Here is a 17,792-nt window from a genome sequence, read left to right as displayed (position 1 = left end):
GCAAGCAGGGGGCCACAGGCAACAGTTCGCTGGGGCCAGGCGCGCCCCAAGTGTGTCGCTTTCTCAATGGCCTCACTCTTCCAGCCACCGCGTGGGTCAAGCCTCCCCCACTCTGTCTCTCAAGGGGACAGCCGGCTTCTCGTAGCCCCCAGCGCCACCGTGGACGGTCCTCTCCACCGGGCCGTCCCACACTCCCCGCGTCAGTCGTGCCGTTCGCCGTCTCCTTCAGGCCCCACCAGTCTCACAGCTCTTCCGGGAGGTCCCGGCCTACCAGATCTGGGCGCTGCAGTGGTCGTCCGCTACATCACACGTGGCTTCCCGGAGGCTCTCCTCGGCCGCACTCCGCGATCAGCTGGCGCCCCCAAGCACAGTCTCCTCGCCAGCCAGCGGCACAGTACACCGGCCCGGGCCCGACAGGTCCAAACCAGGGTCCCCGGGCACACAGGGCACCGGCAGCAGGGCAAGCAGCGCCGCCACACCACCGCAGTTCCACGTGGGCAACGAGGCGCAGTGTGTATCGCCGGGTGCTCCCAGACCAGTCTCAGCGATCCGCCCCAAGTCCAATGTCTCAGCGTGGCCCACCTCCGCTGCGGCACCACCAGTCGTGCAGCCGGGTCCACGGGCCAGGGCCAGACGCGGACCACAAGATGGCGGCCGCGGCCGTTGCCCCCCACAAGCCCGGTCTCTCCCGCTGTCGAGCCCGCGTGTTTTAAGGGGCTGACCCGCCTCGGTGCCGTCGCCTCTCCGCCACCCGTCTGTGTTGCTCTCCGGCGTCTCTTTTCCCGGGGCAGCCAGGCGCATGCACACCGCAGCGCGGCGAGTCAGGGCACCCAAGTTGGCGGTCGCGCTCTCTCCCGCCGATGCCTCGTCTCAAATGCCGCGTCGTCTCGCCTCTGCTCGAGCCAGGGACCCCCAAGTCGCCAGGTAGCTGCCCGAACACAGCGACCAGCCGGTCCCCCCCAGCCAGATCGTCCCCACAGCCGCTGTCCCGCTGTAAAGGCTGTTTTCATCGGCGGCGGCCCGGAGCCTCGTCGATGCGCGACTCACATCGTCCGCGGCGAGACCACGCCCCCCCCAGTCACCATAATTTTAATAAAGTTTCCACATAACCAAACTTAATTGTCATTCTGAACATGTTCCCAATATTCAGAACATATGACTTTGCTTTCCTTTTAATTGGCTTGGTTGATAAATTGCACATTATGTGTGTATACAAACAGCGCTTCACTTACTGAGTTAGTAAGTTTCTTCGTCTCAGTACTCATGATGTTAGTGACACTGCAACTGATCTTTAAAGATTATGATCAGCAGTGTTTCCCACCAAAGAACAATAAAGCACCTCGACACGCTCGCCATGTCCGAGCCTCACTTCTCCTCCGGTGCACTCAATGACCAGGCGCTCCTCACCAACGCCTCCTGTGCACCCCGACACGCACCCTGCGTGTCCGACACTCACTCCACTTTGAATGCACACGCCAACCAGGCACTCTTGACCAACACCTGCGTTGCACCATGACACGCACCCTCCGATGCACACGCGGACCAGGCACTCTTCACCAACTCCTGCGGTGCACCACGATACACACCCTGCGCTTCCGAGATTCACTTCACATTTGATGCACACATTGACCAGGCGCTCTTCACTAACGTCTCGTGTGCACCATGACACGCACCCAGCGCGTCCGAGTCTCGCTTTTCCTTCGTGTGTCCAAGATCACAGGGCACACCTTCTGAGGGTCTCAAGCTGCCACCACACACGCTCACCGCGTCGGTTGAAAAGTCTCCGGAAACTTTTATGTTCCTGTGTTTCCAAACACGGAGCCAGCTTACCTCGGGCCCTTGGGGTTACAAGACACAGCACTAAGCACAGTCTTCAAGCAGGGGAACCCAGGCGCACAAAGCACAGTCCCAACAGCCTCTTCCTTGGTTAAAACAGCAAACTGCAGACCAGCCCCTGATCACGAAGCATGAGTTGGTCCTTACCAGCAGTCTCTTCAGTTCCTTCCTTAGCAGAGGTTCTGACCACGAAATGGGTCCAAGCGTTTTCAGTCTCAATCCATTTCTATATTTCTATTCCAACGTTCAGGGGCCTCAGCTCTCATAATTATACCCCTAAATGTCTTTAAAGTTCGTTGTGCTCAGGGGTCACTGACCCCTGCCTAAATCAGCTCTCGGTGTCTCCCTCACAGTGTCACATTTCTCCCTTTGATACTGGGGGTCTGGATCCTTAATCACTCAGCTGGAGATGGGTCAATAATTTTATAGCTGCAACCAAGGCCTCTTCACCTTCCGGGGTTTCTCCTACGCCTCCTCTCCAGATGCAGGTCAGCCTGGTGCCATCTCACCCCTCCCCTATTAGATCCAGAAAGTCAATCCACCTACAGAAGAGACACACAGAAATGCCTAAAGCACAAAACTCAGCCACTTCTAAAAGAGTGGTTTCTAAACACAGTGACAAAACCACTTTCATAGAAATATGTGTTATGGCACTGCAAGTTCATACATACCAAGCTTCACCTCCCCATTTTAATCTGATGGGAAACTAGGCTAACAAACACAAAACCCAGCCTCCCCCATTCTGTCCTATGCGCAGAATGGCCTTTCACCAGTGAAAAACAAAATGGAGTGTTTTTCACTGTCGGGACATAACACACACCTCAGTATATGTCCTGCGTTTTACTTGCGCTGCACCCTGCCCAGGGGTTACCTAGGACCTACCACAGGGGTGCCCTCGGTGTATGCAAAAGGTAAAGTAAAGCCTGACAAGTGGTTGCACTTGTCAGGACACATGCTAACTTAGCAAACTGTGCACAGGCCCTACACTGCAGGCCTGAGTTCCCTTCTCTGTGCACCCTTGCATTACTAGCCCTGGCACACACAGTGCACATTACTAGGGACTTTACTAGTAAGGCAACATTCTAATCATGGCCAACCAATTACCATTGCGCTTTACACAGGGAACCCTGTGTACCTTGACACTGATCAGCAGTGGCACAGTAACCAAAGCATCTAAATTGGCAACTCTGTCAGGAAAACAGTCTAGGGGAAAAGCAAAAAGTTTAGGGAACTTTAGCCCAAAAGGCCAAGTCCTACATCACCCAATAAGGCTGGAGTAGTGGACACTCCCACACTGTGTGGAAAAAGGTACCCTCAGCTGTACACCCTCCAAGGCACCCAGGATCTGGCTGATAACCCATCTTAACCAGTATGTGTGCTGATGGATAAGTTCTGTGTAATATTTTAAGTTGAATGAGACGTAGTCGCATTGGGATGGAGACTTCCCTGGGGAGGAGAGGGCTTCCTGCCAGTCGTCATCTAGATATCCCAGGTCTGTTTCCCACAGTTGTCGGAGACGTATCAATGGGTCAGGTTTATTGGTTATTAATTTATGGAAGGTAAGTGAAATGGCCTTACGTGTTAGGAGGTCTATCTTCCAGCGGGGAGGCCTCTGGTAAAGCCCCATCGCCGGCAACGACAGTGGTAAGTGCATGTCAGATTTGGAGGTAATGGAATGTCTCTGACTCCGCCAACTGATATTCTTTTTGGAGAGATGCGAATGAGTTGCTCGGGTTCCTATAGGGAAGTGAGCAATGTTAATTTCTTGTGCCACCCTAGTTTCTTTGTTGCAGAGTGCCAAAGCGCCACCTTGTGTGCCGTGGGGCCGGTGAGGTGCTGTCGTTTAGGACTGGAATAGAATGCGCGCTGGTACCCTCCCATAGCCATTACCCATCTATCCGTGTGATACACCGGCTCAGACGGTGGAGCGAAGGACCATTGATTAATCACTGCGAGCTGGGAAGCCCAGTAGTACTGTTTCAGGTCAGGCAACGCAATCCCGTCGTACCACCCTCTGGTCAGTTTGTGTCGCGATGCGCGAGCTTTTCCCGTCCCATAGGAGAGTTCAAACCTAGCTCTCCACACTGGTAAAATAAGCATCTGGAACCCTATGCAGGGTGTTCGCAGGGTGTTCTGTAATACATATAGAAACCGAGGAAGTGCCAGCATTTTGAACAACGCCGCTCTTCCGAGTAAAGTGAGGGGCAGCGTCTGCCAGTAAAGTACATCTTTCCGAAGCCTGGTCAATGGGAGTTTGAGATTGACATCATAGAGTGCGGGTTGTGGCGGAATGTAAATGGAGAGATATCTGAAGCCCTCAGTAACAGCGACTGTTATAGTGGTGTCTTTGGGCATCTGTGGTACAGGGCCCTGCAGCATAAATAAAACCGACTTCGTCCAATTTATAGTATATCCCGAATGGGCACTAAAGATTGCAAAAATGGGCAGGATCCTGTGGATCAAGGATGAAGGTGCTACTACGTATAGCAGGACATCGTCCGCATATAGGGAGATTCTGTCCTTGTGCTGGTCTGTCCACTTTTGTCCCCCTGATCATAGGGTCCCCCCTGATCCAGGTCGCCAGTGGTTCCAGCAGCAGAGCAAATATGAGGGGTGACAGGGGGCAGCCCTGCCTAGTCCACCTCTCTCTAGTTGAAAGCATCGGGAAGTGTTGATTAACTACCACCTGGGCTGTGGGACCGGGTATAATAATTTAACCCATTGTATAAAGTGAGGGCCGAACCCCAGACGCTCGACAAATGCAAATACATAGGGCCACTCAATGGTGTCAAACACCATTTTAGCGTCCAGTGACAGCAATGCAGCGTCCTCTAGAATGGTGTGGGTTCTCCCCATCATCCCGTGGAGTCTCTGGAGGTTAAAGGCCGTGTTGTGGCCAGGTATAAGGCCCGACTGAACGGGCTGCAGAAGCTTGCATATAACTGGAAGTAGACGATTAGCCAATACCTTGGATTTTAACTTCAACGGTCAACGAGATGGGGCGATCAGCTTCACATCTCGACACTGGTTTGCCTGGCTTATGTATAACTGCAATTGAGGCCAGCATCAAATCTTGGGGCAGCGACCCTGTCTGGTAACACTCCAAGTACATAGCCCCGAGAGCAGGCGTTATCTTGGAGGCCACTAGCTTCAACAATTCTATCGGGAGCCCATTGGGGCCCATGGCTTTGCCCGACTTAATACCGCTAATGGCAGTCGCTAGTTTGTCTTCCGTAAGGTCACCCTCCAAAGAGTCACTGTCCTAGTGGCCAAGAGATCTCTGGAGTCTTGTAAAGTGGTATGAGTGGCGGAGGAATATATGGAGGCAAAGTGGGAGGCGAAGGCCTCATCAATGTGGTGTGGATCCGTAACCTGTTCACCTGTGTCCGTCTCAATAAGGGGCACCCATCTCTGAGCGGTCTCCCGCCTCTCCAACCAGGCAAGCATTTTACCCGTGGCGTCACCCAACTCATAAATTCCATGAAGTCTTTGTGCTTCGCCTTGGCAGTCTCCATCGCTAACTGACAATAGTCTCGGCGTTTGGCACTTAAGGTGTGACCAAGCAGTTCGTCACTGGTTGCCACTTCATCTTCTAACTCCCTAATCTCCTGCTCCAGGATGTCTAATCTAGCCAACCGTTCCTTCTTGTGTCCCACCATCAGTGAAAGAGCCTGACCCTTGATTACCGTCCGAAGGCCCCCATAGCATGCAGTGAGATTGAACTTAATGTGCATTCTCAGCAAAGTAATGAGTCACTCCCTTGAGCAGGTCACATCTGACCTGTGGGATATTCAGGCTCCAGGGGTTTATGGAGAGGTTGAGGCGACGGTGGTCCTGAGGTAAAGTCAGTTGAATAAGAACAGCGGAGTGATATGAAATACCACACGCCAGGGACTTAGCGGCAGTAAAGTAGGAGAGATCAGCATGTGTGAACAAATGATCAATTCTGGACTGACTACTATGGGCCCCGGAGTGAAAAGTAAGTCTGCTTCAGGGTGTTAAAGTGGCACCAGAGATCCACTAGGCCAAATGCCAGGACGAAGTCCAGCAGGGGGAGGTGTCGGGTGGGCCGTATCAGGGGGGATGTCGGTCAACCTGACCATCCACTGCAAGGTTAAAGTCTCCACCCATCACCAGGATACCAACCAGAAGATCCAGCAGGAGTTTACCCAGGTCAGATAACATTTTTGTCTTCAGAATTGGAGAAATAAAGATGGAGAGTATGTGAAGGGGTTTCCCCTCCCAAGTCCCCGCTATTGCTGTATACCTACCCTGGTCATCAATCCAAGTATTCTGTATTATGAATGGGCATTGTTTACCAATAAGAATACCGGTCCCTATAGAGCCAGTTGTAAATCCTGCGTGTGCCACTAACCTATGGCCCCAGCGGTCTAGTGCTTTGCAGGTGTTACCAATGAGGTGTGTCTCTTGAAGGAGAGCAATGTCCGGGCCTGTCTTGAGGTACCCCACGCTTGAGTTTCTCCCAATCCATTAACGTTCCAAGTAATGATGCGGAGCGTTCTGTTCATGCTATGATCTGACATGGTAAACAGAAATAAATGGGGGCGCCATCCTCCTTTGAGTGTGTGTGACAAATTTCGATATGCCGAATCAGTGAGCCCTAACTGTGCCGGATTGCGTAATGTATCTTGCATCACTGCCCTCACAATAAAACAACAAAAATGTATGGAACAAATCCCCCAACACACCTTCCACCCTCCCCCACCCTGCCTCTCTGCATGACGAGCACTGAACCTCCCGCCACCCCAAACTTGCAGCGTGCCTATCGCCCAGCCTTTAAAGAATAAGTAACGTGATCCAACCCCACTCCCTGGGGCATCGATTCATGTTGGCACATTTACCCCATTGTTAGCCCAACAATCTTTGGATTAAGGCATAACAGATTACAGATAGTACGAGAGTGACGATACCCCTCAGCAGGAAGCGAGCACGGTCATTAAATTGCAAACAGCAATACCAAGTTACACAAAGACCATGCTGTCTGGAAGCCTCTGTCGCAGACTTTCAATCAGCTAGTCTCTAGTCCCCTGAACCCTTCATCATGGATTTGCCGCTAGGCGGGGACCCATGCTGGCGGCTCGACTTGTCCAAATTACCATTGTGTCAGTGTGGTTTAAGGTTCCATTTGCTGACCGTGCGCCAGCTGTCAAACCAGTCCCATGCATCTTCAGGCCTAGTAGAAAAAAAACACACTTTCCCCTCAGATTCCACTCGCAGCTTTGCCAGAAGAAAGCATGGCATATTTAATTTCTTGATCCCGCAGTGCTCCCTTCACTTCCAGGAAACTACGACATTGTTTCTGCACTCGTAGCGTGAAATCTGGAATGAAAGTGATTTTGCTATTGTCTATGGCAATCAGTAGGGCAGCTCTGGCTGCTTGGAGTATGGCGCCCCTGCTCTGTCACGGAAGTTGAACACCCTTGCCAGGAGAGTCCTGGGGGGCGCGCCAGACTTGGGCCGTCCACCTGGCACCCGGTGCACCCTTTCAATGGAAAAGTGCTTGGACAGCCACTTTGACTGGAGATGTTGCAATATCAGGTCTTCAACTAACCAGTCCGCCGCTTGCCCCTCGGCCTTTTCCAGCACATCTAATATGTGAACGTTGTTGCGTCGCATTCGACCTTCAGAGTTGTTGTGTTGTCATTCGAGCACATCTTGATTGGTTCGGAGTTCAGTTACTTGGTGCTTGAGGAGGTCTGTATCTGTCATTAGGTCTTTGGTCGTGACTTCAACCTCGGTGATGCGCTTGGCCATTTTCCGCATGTCTGCTCTGATCAGACAGACCTTTGAAGCGACCGTATCAATGCGTCCTTCCAGAGAGGTGCGCACCACTGTTATGTCTTGCAGCGTGGGGGTCTGGTGGCTCCCCCCTAGGTTTGGAGTTAGATTGCATCTCGTCCTGGGCTTTCTGCATTGCCTACTTTTCCAGCTTTGCTTTGAGCGCGCCTCCACCTCTGCGGCCGCTCGCAATGTTAGTCTGTGTGTGGGATGTGCAGGATAAGGGACCAGGCAGTCTCAGCTACTCGCTGCCGCCTGCAAGAGGGACAAGGCCCTCTCCGGCTTGTCTGGTTTCGCCAGTTGGGCCCAGACCCATGAGTTAAACACTACACGAGGAGGCGCACAACGAAAAAATGAGGGGGTGCTGATGCAGTACTGCTGCCTTTGCTGGCCACTCAAATAATCACCCTCCAGCAGGCCCTTGCAGGGTAGGAAGTTACTGCTCAGTGCAACTAGGATGGAGAATTCAGCTCCTCCCTCCAGCAGGTAATCAGTGATGTCTGTCGCCCATGTAGACAGCGCTCCCTCTGCCAAGGAAAACAAGGAGTTCAATGTCTGTCCGGTGTACCCCCCTCACGAGGGCAATTTAGTAAAGGTAAGTGTTGTAGTGCTCCCGGCACTCGCACTCTCAGCAACTGTTAGCGAGTGAACCCTCTCTGCATGCCTCTTCCCCCGTAGTGGCCCAGAGACAGTCCCCTAAATCGCTGTTGATTAACCGTTGAGCGCCTTCAGGGCAGGCGGCCTGCTAAATGTTGAATGCGAAGGGGGGGAATGGGGAGAGGGTCAAGCCGGTGGGGTGAAGACAGTTGCTGCTATGCGTGGCCCTCCTTGCTGGACCCTGGAAGTCTGGGCCCTTAGTCGCTGCCACGGGTGCCCAAGCGGGCCGCCGCAAGCCCACAGGACTCTATCCAGACCAGGGGGGGGGGGCGCGAGGGGCAGAAAACTCACCGGAGGAATTGCGGCCGGAAGCCAAGTCAGCGCGGCTCCCTCGACCAGGAGGCGGGCCTAGGATATGCACCGCAGCCGCGGTGTCGATTTCAGAGTGCGGCTGGAGGCCCAGACCGCACGCCTCGCGTCCTCCGCCGCAGCCGCCCAGGTACAGCCAGTTTTCTCCACCGGAGCGCAGCAGATCGAGGCAGCCATCCGTACAGCGGCAGGGCGCGCCTCAGGGGCGCTCCCCTCTTCATTGTTTCGACTCTGGGCAAATGTATATTTTCAGGATATTTAGGGAGTGGTGCGATGGAGCAAAGCTATTGTGCAGCCATTTCTCTCGGCAGTTGGCCACGCCCCCGCGGGAATACCATAAATTTGACTCACTCTTGGCTGGATTCAAGATGGGACTTTTTTCATAGTGAAGATTTTATCTTCAAATTGGCAATCTTTTATTGCGTCAAAATATCATGGCTAGGACTACGATGGGGGCTGTGTAAGTCTATGGATCCATAGGCCCGAAGAAGGTCTCAGTCAACATACTGGAGATGAAAAAGCTCAATCAATCATACAGTATTTGTATTTAGTGGCTTATCACCCCTGGGGGCATCCCAGTGCTGAGGCTCTGCGGCCTTGGTCAAAGAGCCAGGACTTGAGCCCCTTCCTGAAGTGGTGAGCAACCAGGAGGTTCGCAGGTGGAGGTTGTTCCAGGACTTGGTGGCGAGGTAGGAGAAGGAACAACCTCCACTGTGGCTCCGGTGGAGGGATGTGTGCAAGGTCGAGGGAGGCGGAGAGAAGGTTCCAGGTGGGAAAGTGGAGCGCCAGGTGGTGGTTGATGTAGGTGGATCCGACGTTGTGGAGGGCTTTGTAGGCATGAGTCATCAGCTTGAAATGGCATCTCTTCTGGACGGGGAGCCAGTGGAGGATTTGAAGGTGGGGAGTTGTGCTGGTCCATTTGGGGAGGTTGAGGATGAGTCTGGCTGTGGTGTTCTGTATGGTCTGGAGACATTTGAGGAGCTGTTTGATGGTTCCAGCATAGAGTACGTTTCTGTAGTCAAGTTGACTGGAGTCGAGGGCTTGGGTGATGGTTTTCCCAGTGGTCATGGGGATCCAGCGGAAAATCTTAGAGCATGTAGAGCAGGGGTCTCCTACCTTTTCTGTAATGAGAGCTCCTTCTGATCAGTTAAAATTTGTCATGAGCTACTGAAAACCATTGTTAGCAGACATTCCCTCACCCAGCTTTAATGACTTTAAACCTAATGTCCATGGAGATTGATACTGTGGTTTGAACAAAATACTGTGACTCCTATGATGGGGCTGCCATGCGGGGCAGTGAGTGCATGGTCTGGGGGGTATCTAAGAACAGGTGTGTTGGGATATATGTGTATGGGTGATCCCTACCCTTCAACCCGGAGACCCTTTAACCATATGTGGCACTGTTACATGTACAACACAAACATGCACATATATATATTTTTTTTTTAATGGGATGAATTGAAAAGCGCAGAAAAATGTTCTCCAGAAATGTTCCTTATAAGGAACATATTTCTCCACTTGATGCAACATTCTTCTGCACTTTGAATTATTCCCAATTTAAAGAATGGCTGTATTTTTCAGTTATAAATATGGTGGGGGGTCTAATAACCACTGAGTGCAACGTGCCTGCTATGTGTAAATATGACACTTTGAAATTGGAGAAAATGTAACTGAAAAGTTTACTTTGTTTATATGCATTACATTAACCTCATCATTTTAATTTTCTCCCATGTCAGTCTGTACAAACTAAAAACCAAAGGAAATGATGGACGGAGTGTTGAACATTGCAAGCACTCGCCCCCAGTCAACTGATCTGGGTTTAATCCATCACCATTCTTTAGCCCACTCTGCCACCCCAGTTCAGACATGGCCATATGCAAATCAGTCTGACCCTGTGCCTCATGGGAACAGCCCAGCCCGATGATGTAGCATGCTACCAAGGGGTAACCCTGGTGGGTGAGGGTTTTATAAAAAAAAACTTGTTTTGCTTCAGTAGAGATGTTTCTAGTGACATTGCTGAGTTTCTTTCTTTAAATGAAATACTTGTTCGGGAGGATGAATCCGGTATGTCCTCTTACCTCCCCCCCCCCCCTTTTTTGGGTGCAACACAACATTGTTCCTCACAGGCATGTAAGATTAGTGGCAAAGACAAGTAGATTAACTCAAGCAGAAAGATAGGACACAGGAAACTTCCTCCATGAAATGCCTCATGAAAAATAAAAGTTTGCAGACAGTAAAAGAGGTGATAAACATGCCAATCTCCACGGAAGGGACAAAGACATGCTGGGCAGCCTAAAACAAATAAAGCCAGCAAATGTATGTTACAAACCACAAAGCTAATGGTGAACAATGGGTGGAATGTGTTCCTAGTATAGCTTGTAGTATGTAACTAAAATGTCTTTGCAACCGGACAGCTGCACTGCTTGATAGGCTTCGACCTAAAAAACAACAAATATGGAGTTGTTTGGCTTTCTTTTTGCTTGCGAGTGCTAAAACCGCTATAATGCAGAAAATAAATTGCAAAATGGCATTTCTTATTCTGATCCAACAGGAGTCATTTAAAAGTATATAATGTAGACCGTACTAAGAGTAAGAAAATAGAATTTCAGCACTCACTTTTAGTTAACAATAAATTAGGTAAAGGGTGTTGAAGGAATCTGGAAAATGTAGGGTTTATCTATTAAAAATAAAGTTGGAGTCATAAGTTTCAAATCATCAACCTCTTGCACCTTTAAAAAAAAAAAAAGATAAATATTGAGGTCAATAGATTAAATATTTTGTATTTTACGCTCTGTGCACTATAGGAGGCATTACTTACTGTTTCAGTTGTTCTCAAACACTAGTTTCATATTTTGTCTTATTGTCAAGGAGAATTATTGTTTCTAATAAATAAGATGACTTCTTTTAATCTTATGCTCTTTGCGCCAACACCCTCGCACCGCTCAAGAAGCCCTCCAACACCCACACCAGCAAGAAAGCCAGCTGGTTCACCGAAGGCCTCCGTGCGAACCTGCCGAAAACTCGAAAAAAACTGGATCCATGAACGAACACCAGAAAGCTACACAGCCCACAAGAACGCCACCCACAGACACCACCTCCTCATCAGATCCGCCAAAAGGACCTCCTTCAAAGACCGCCTAGACAACAACGGACACAACAGCAAAGAGCTCTTCAGCATCGTGAAGGAACTCTCCAACCCCAGCTCCAACACCAACGACATCCCACCTTCACAAGGCCTGTGCGACTCACTGGCCACCTTCTTCCATTGCAAGATCTCAGACATCCACAACAGCTTCAACGCTGTCACCACCCCGGCAACCACTGAGACCCCCGCTCCCACGACCACTATCCGTACCAACCGCCTGCTCACCTGGACCAACCACGATGACACCAGCAAGATCATGAACACCGTCCACTCCGGATCCCTGGAAGACCCCTACCCACACCACATCTTCAACAAAGCCAGCAGCACCATCGCACCCCATCTCCGGAAAACCATCAACATCTCCTTCGAGACAGCGACCTTCCCGGAAAGCTGGAAGCACGCAGAGATCAACGCCTTCCCTGCTCCCGTTCCCAGTGAAGATCATCGAAAAGGCCATCAACAAACCACTGACCAGCTTCCTGTACCCGTCCCAGTCCGGGTTCTGCAGCAACCACAGCACCGAAACTGCCCTCATCGCTGCCACTGATGACATCAGGACCCTGCTAGACAACGGAGAAACCGCGGCCCTCATCCTCCTGGACCTGTCAGCCGCCTTCGACACTGTCTGCCACCACACACTATGAACACGCCTCGCTGACGCCGGAATCCAAGAGAAGGCCTTGGATCGGACCTCCTCCTTTCTCTCCGGCAGAAAACAGAGCGTCAGCCTCCCCTCTTCTCCCCCCCCCCCCCCCTTCCACGCCGAAGCCACCATGATCATCTGCGGCATAGCCCAAGGCTCATCCCTCAGCCCAACGTTGTTAAACGTCTACATGGCACCGCTCGCGCACGACGGTACGACCTCAACATCATCTCCTACGCCGACGACACCTAGCTGATCCTCTCCCTCACCAAGGACCCCCACACCGCCAAAACCAACCTCCACGAAGGAATGAAGGCCATCGCCGACTGGATGAGGAACAGCCGACTGAAGATGAACTCTGACAAGACTGAGGTCCTCATCCTCGGATCCACCCCTCGTCCTGGGATGTCTCCTGGTGGCTGACTGCACTAGGAACACCCACCGACCACGCACGCAACCTAGGGGTCATCCTCGACTCTACCCTCTCCATGACGAAGCGGGTCAATACAGTCTCCTCCTGCTTCAACACCTTCTGCATGCTTCGCAGGATCTTCAAGTGGATCCCCACTGAAACAAGGACAGTCACCCAGGCCCTCGTCCGCAGTAGACTGGACTACGGAAACGCACTCTACGTAGGAGCACCGGCCAAACTCCTGAAATGGCTTCAATGCATCCAGAACGCCTCCGCACGCCTGATCCTCGACATCCCTCGCCGCAGCCACATCACACCCCACCTGAGAGACCTGCACTGGCTCCCTGTCAACAAGAGGATAACCTTCAAACTCCTCACCCACGCACACAAGGCACTCCACAACACTGGACCAACGTACCTCAACAGCCGACTCAGCCTCTACACCCCCACCCGCCAGCTCCGCTCCACAGACCGCACCCTCGCCACCGACCCCGCATCTGAAGAGTGACCGCTGGCAGCAGATCATTCTCCCACCTCGCCGCCAAGACATGGAACACCCTCCCCATCTGCCTACGGCAGACCGAAGACCTTCTGACCTTCAGAAGACTTATCAAGACCTGGCTCTTCGAACAGTAGCAGCTCCCCCCCCCACCCCCAGCGCCTTGAGACCCTCACGGGTATCTAGCGTGCTTTACAAATGCTATGATTGATTGATTGTGCTGTCAATATATTTCAAAACAATAAACCAGCTTAATATGGGGTGTTATTGGTTGGATCTAAGGGTCAGAAATGTTGCCATCTTCTCTTCTGTTTCACAACGGGTGCTTTATGTTGGATAACATTGTGAGTCACCTGAAAACAATCAGCAAGGTCAGAAAATGCTAATGTATGAACCGGTCTTGTGGTTCTGAGTTTCACCTTTTTACAGGAAATCCCAAATACCTGTACCAGTTTATCTGGGGATGTAAGGGGAAACATGTATTGCGATGTAGCAGATGAAACCACAGGCACATTTTGATTTTCCTGGGCATATGAGGTCTATGCTGTGTTTTCTAAAGTGCCTTACTGTTGGTTATCATAGACTGCTAGATACACTTCAGGTTCATAGTACATAGTCTCAACAAATGAGTTGTGGTAGTGGCATAGCATGCTCTTTTTTCTCAATGTTGTTAATTTTAAGAAGTTTGTTTTGTCTGGACCACCTTTCCTGTAATGCATGTCAGAGAAAATAGTAGTTTATGGTTCTCCGCTAAGATAGTTCTGTTCAGTGTGCTGTATCTACACTTTATTCATTTCAGAGAAGACGCTCCCACTAAGGACTTTGGTGTCTTGTGCCTTTAATAACATATTTACTTAGAGCATCTAGACAAGCTTAAAGTCATTGACGCTTGAGAAAGGCATACCGAACATCGGTGATCAAGAGAATGAGAGTGACTGGAGCAGGTTTATTTTCCAAACAATTCTGTATATTTCAGAGTTCAACCTCTGCAGTTGTAATAATGAAGTAATGCCTGCTGTCCTCTCTGATGAACAGAGACCAATATTTCTATGTCCAGAGTTGTAACCATGAAGTTACTTGGATTGATAGCCCATTAAAGGATGTGGCCCTGATTCTGTTCTACTAATAACACTGTTGGGAACTTTGTCAAGGTTCATGGCCCAGGAAGTGGAAAATGTCTGATAATTGTTCCCTACATGAACTTATATTAGATTATTGCTTTTTTCTGTTCATTATCTGATAATTCACAACACAGAAATCCGCAGATAACAAGATGATCCACTGCCAAAGACAGGAATTACACCTTTCTGACCATCATGAATGTCTCTTTTGATTGATTAGCAAATCTGTGATCCTAGCGTGGATAGAAAATGTTGACATTTCATGGTAGTAAGATGTACAATTATGCAGTCCTTGTAATTAAGTTAGGTAGCATCTATTCATCCCATTATTCAAAAGACAGCCTTTCATTTGGAGCATAAAAAGATGGTCTGAAATGTGATACTCAGCGAGGCACGTTGGACTATCTCTGAGCTTACTGAATGCTCTAATAGATATGTATGCAAATATAAGACTATGTATAGCACTATGTGGTCATGAAACCAAATGTTAGATAGAAGCAGTGACAAGCCTGCCATATCCATTTCAGACCTGTAGATTTGGGTGAAAAACGATTCTTCTTGAAGATAAACAAAAATTGATTTCCAGCATAGTTTAAGATTGGCAAAATCCAGGTCAGATTTTCATAAATCCCACTTACGATAAATCTAATTACATTCAATATAAATTTGACTGGTCTACAATTTTCAAAATTATACTGAAAGCCTGTCATGGATCAATATCTACTTTATACAACCCTGATGTAAAACATGTCACTAACAAAGAAAAGGGATCCTTACCTAGAATGTGTGTGGTTTATATTGGAGAAATACCTTCGAGACAAGCATGCGCTGGGTAATTTATTATGTTTTTTTATGTAACAAAGTTGTCATTTTTAGCTTTTGTAGAGTAAATACTTTAACCAAAATATGTTGAACATCATTATTACTTTTCAGCTGCTCATATTGGAGTTGGCATAAGTGGTCAGGAAGGAATGCAGGCAGTGATGTCCAGTGACTACTCCTTTGCACAGTTCCGATTCTTACAACGGTTGATTCTTGTTCATGGAAGGTGGTCATACATAAGGATGTGCAAGTTCTTGCGATATTTCTTCTATAAAAACTTTGCATTCACCTTAGTTCATTTTTGGTACTCATTCTTCAATGGATTTTCTGCCCAGGTAAGCTCTTTTACAGCTTGCAATGTGTAATTACATTTGAACTAGTGCACGCATTTCAAGTTTTCATGTATTCATCTATTGGAGTACATAATTCAAAATGGGGACTTGTATAAAAAAGATATTTTTAGAGTAAGACCTTGAGTAGCTTTCTACTAACCAGGTGCCTTCTGCAATTTAAATAGATCTATATGTAAGATACAACAGTCACCATTCTCATTGTTAGCAGTGAAATGCACTTGTTTGTTCCATCTAGCTTTTATGTGTAAGTAAATATTGAGTTCACTTAATCACTGAGGTTTGATTTTATCAAACTCTTAATACTGTAGGCCAACATTAAAGAATATCCTAAAATATGGAACTGGGCAGATGTGTTTTGACAATTAGATGTGTACATTCTTTAAACACTATATTAATTTGTAAACAATTAGAAAATAATAAGCACTACTTGCATTTTAAATAATGCCTTTTTGAAATACAACCTTCCAAGTTTACTCTTTAATTTTTGTTCCAAATATTTAATTAGTATTTATTAATTTTTGATTAATGTAGCTAAAATGATGTGGCTGAGGAAGAGTCCCAAAAAATTGCAAGCCGTATTGTATGTTTTTAATACTTTATCCATAGAATTGTGTATAGATTCCAAAAATATCTACTTGCCATTACTACAACCCAGCTGCGAAACCCTGATCATAAGCGACAGTTTCAAATTGAATTAAAGACTACTGCTTGCCATATTTATGCTTCCATGTTCCTCACTAAATTGCTCACCTTCTAGGTTGAAAGTCAAAAAGACCTCTAAATTAGATGAGATTCATAGAAATTCAGGCACCAGGTATATTCTGGGTCAAATCATGAAAAGGCTTGATGTTTTCTTTAGATAGTTTATAGCCGAGAAATTAAATGAATGAATTGTAAGGCTGCCAGTAGGCAGTATGGTGTAGAGTAGAAGTCTTCCAGAAAAAATCATGAATGCTGTTCCCGGCATTTGAAGAAACAAAATGGTGGCATGCTCATTTATAATATTGATACTAATAAAACTTTAACAGAGCGGTTTTGTCTCTTGGCAGCTTGCACAATGCTTAGTGAGTTGCACTATGCCTGGACAGGGTGTTTCACTTGCGTTTATTGATACTGATTTTGGGCAGTGTTTCAATGAACCTTTATCCGGTGAAAAAGGCAGAGCTCGAAGTTTTTTTCTGCTCTACTCCTACCACATAAGGGAACTATGTAAGAACTACAGCAAGTAAGGGCTTGCTCCCACCATCCACCTGGGAAGAGGAGATCGCCTAGTTCTTAAAGCCCGGCACACCAGATGATCAAAGTAATTCATAACGGCCTTCATACCTTAATGGGTAGATTAGCAGTTCTTACCCATATGGCTTCTGTGGAACCCCATGGAGTCACTAATATTGCACTGCTCCTCCTCTTAACATATGGATATTACTTGTTGTAACACTTGGAAGAAGTACACTGCGAATAGGTGCCAATCACCTCTTGCCCTAACAAGATATGGGCTGAATATACAAACTTTTAGTTAAAAGGGGAAGAGTAAACTTCTGATAGTAGGTCTGTGGTCGGTAAATTTATGTGAGGTGAGTGTTTAAAAGTAATTGTATTCATGGAAAGAAGCTGGTAGTTTGTACATTATAGTAATGCAGCATTTGTTCGACTCCTTGTTTAGCTTTGTTTTTCCTTCGCTATATAGTCATTACATTTGCAGACCCATTAGGCTTAAAAAGAACCCTTAAGTGGGGAAGCATCTGAAAATAATATGAATGGTCTGATGAACTGTTTTGTACTATGGGGTTGACAGAGGTGTTTTCTGAAATTTCAGGATGGAGTCTTAACCATATACTGGTACACAATAATACAATCCGTTTTTGGGAACCAGAATTTCAGCTTTGACGGTGGAGGCACATTTGTAGAAACAGTGATGAAAGAATCTCAGAAAAGGAAGGCAATTCACAAAGTCTAGAGTAGTGCAAGGAAGAATGGGAACCCTTGGGCCAATAGATGCATTCCTGTAGTATATGATCCGAAACACACAAAATGGAATGAATGAATTTCTATGTGGAACCTCTGTTTCAAACCCTCTTGCATAAAACAGAAAAAGCAACTCAACTGTAGGAAGCTGGCTTTCTATATAGTGTACCAGAACGAGGTACACTGTGCAGAAAGTCCCTTATTTGTTTACAGGGCCTTGGTTTAACAATT

At 48.2% G+C, this 17,792-nt stretch overlaps 1 protein-coding gene across 2 annotated transcripts in view; it reads left to right on the top strand.

Annotated features, from left to right (window-relative positions):
* ATP8B1 (ATPase phospholipid transporting 8B1) overlaps positions 1–17,792 on the top strand; it is a 546,944-nt gene that overhangs the window by 462,944 nt on the left and 66,208 nt on the right. For both annotated transcript variants that reach the window (XM_085630200.1, XM_085630201.1), the window contains exon 23: positions 15,355–15,578. In XM_085630200.1, the coding sequence (XP_085486326.1) occupies positions 15,355–15,578 (224 nt within the window). The remainder of the gene's footprint in view (positions 1–15,354; positions 15,579–17,792) is intronic.

The sequence above is a fragment of the Triturus cristatus genome, chromosome 2_1 (genome assembly GCF_964204655.1).
Source record: "Triturus cristatus chromosome 2_1, aTriCri1.1, whole genome shotgun sequence".
Lineage (NCBI taxonomy): Eukaryota > Metazoa > Chordata > Amphibia > Caudata > Salamandridae > Triturus > Triturus cristatus.
The sequence above is the reverse complement of the archived record's forward strand: the minus strand, read 5'-3'. Positions and strand labels throughout refer to the sequence as shown.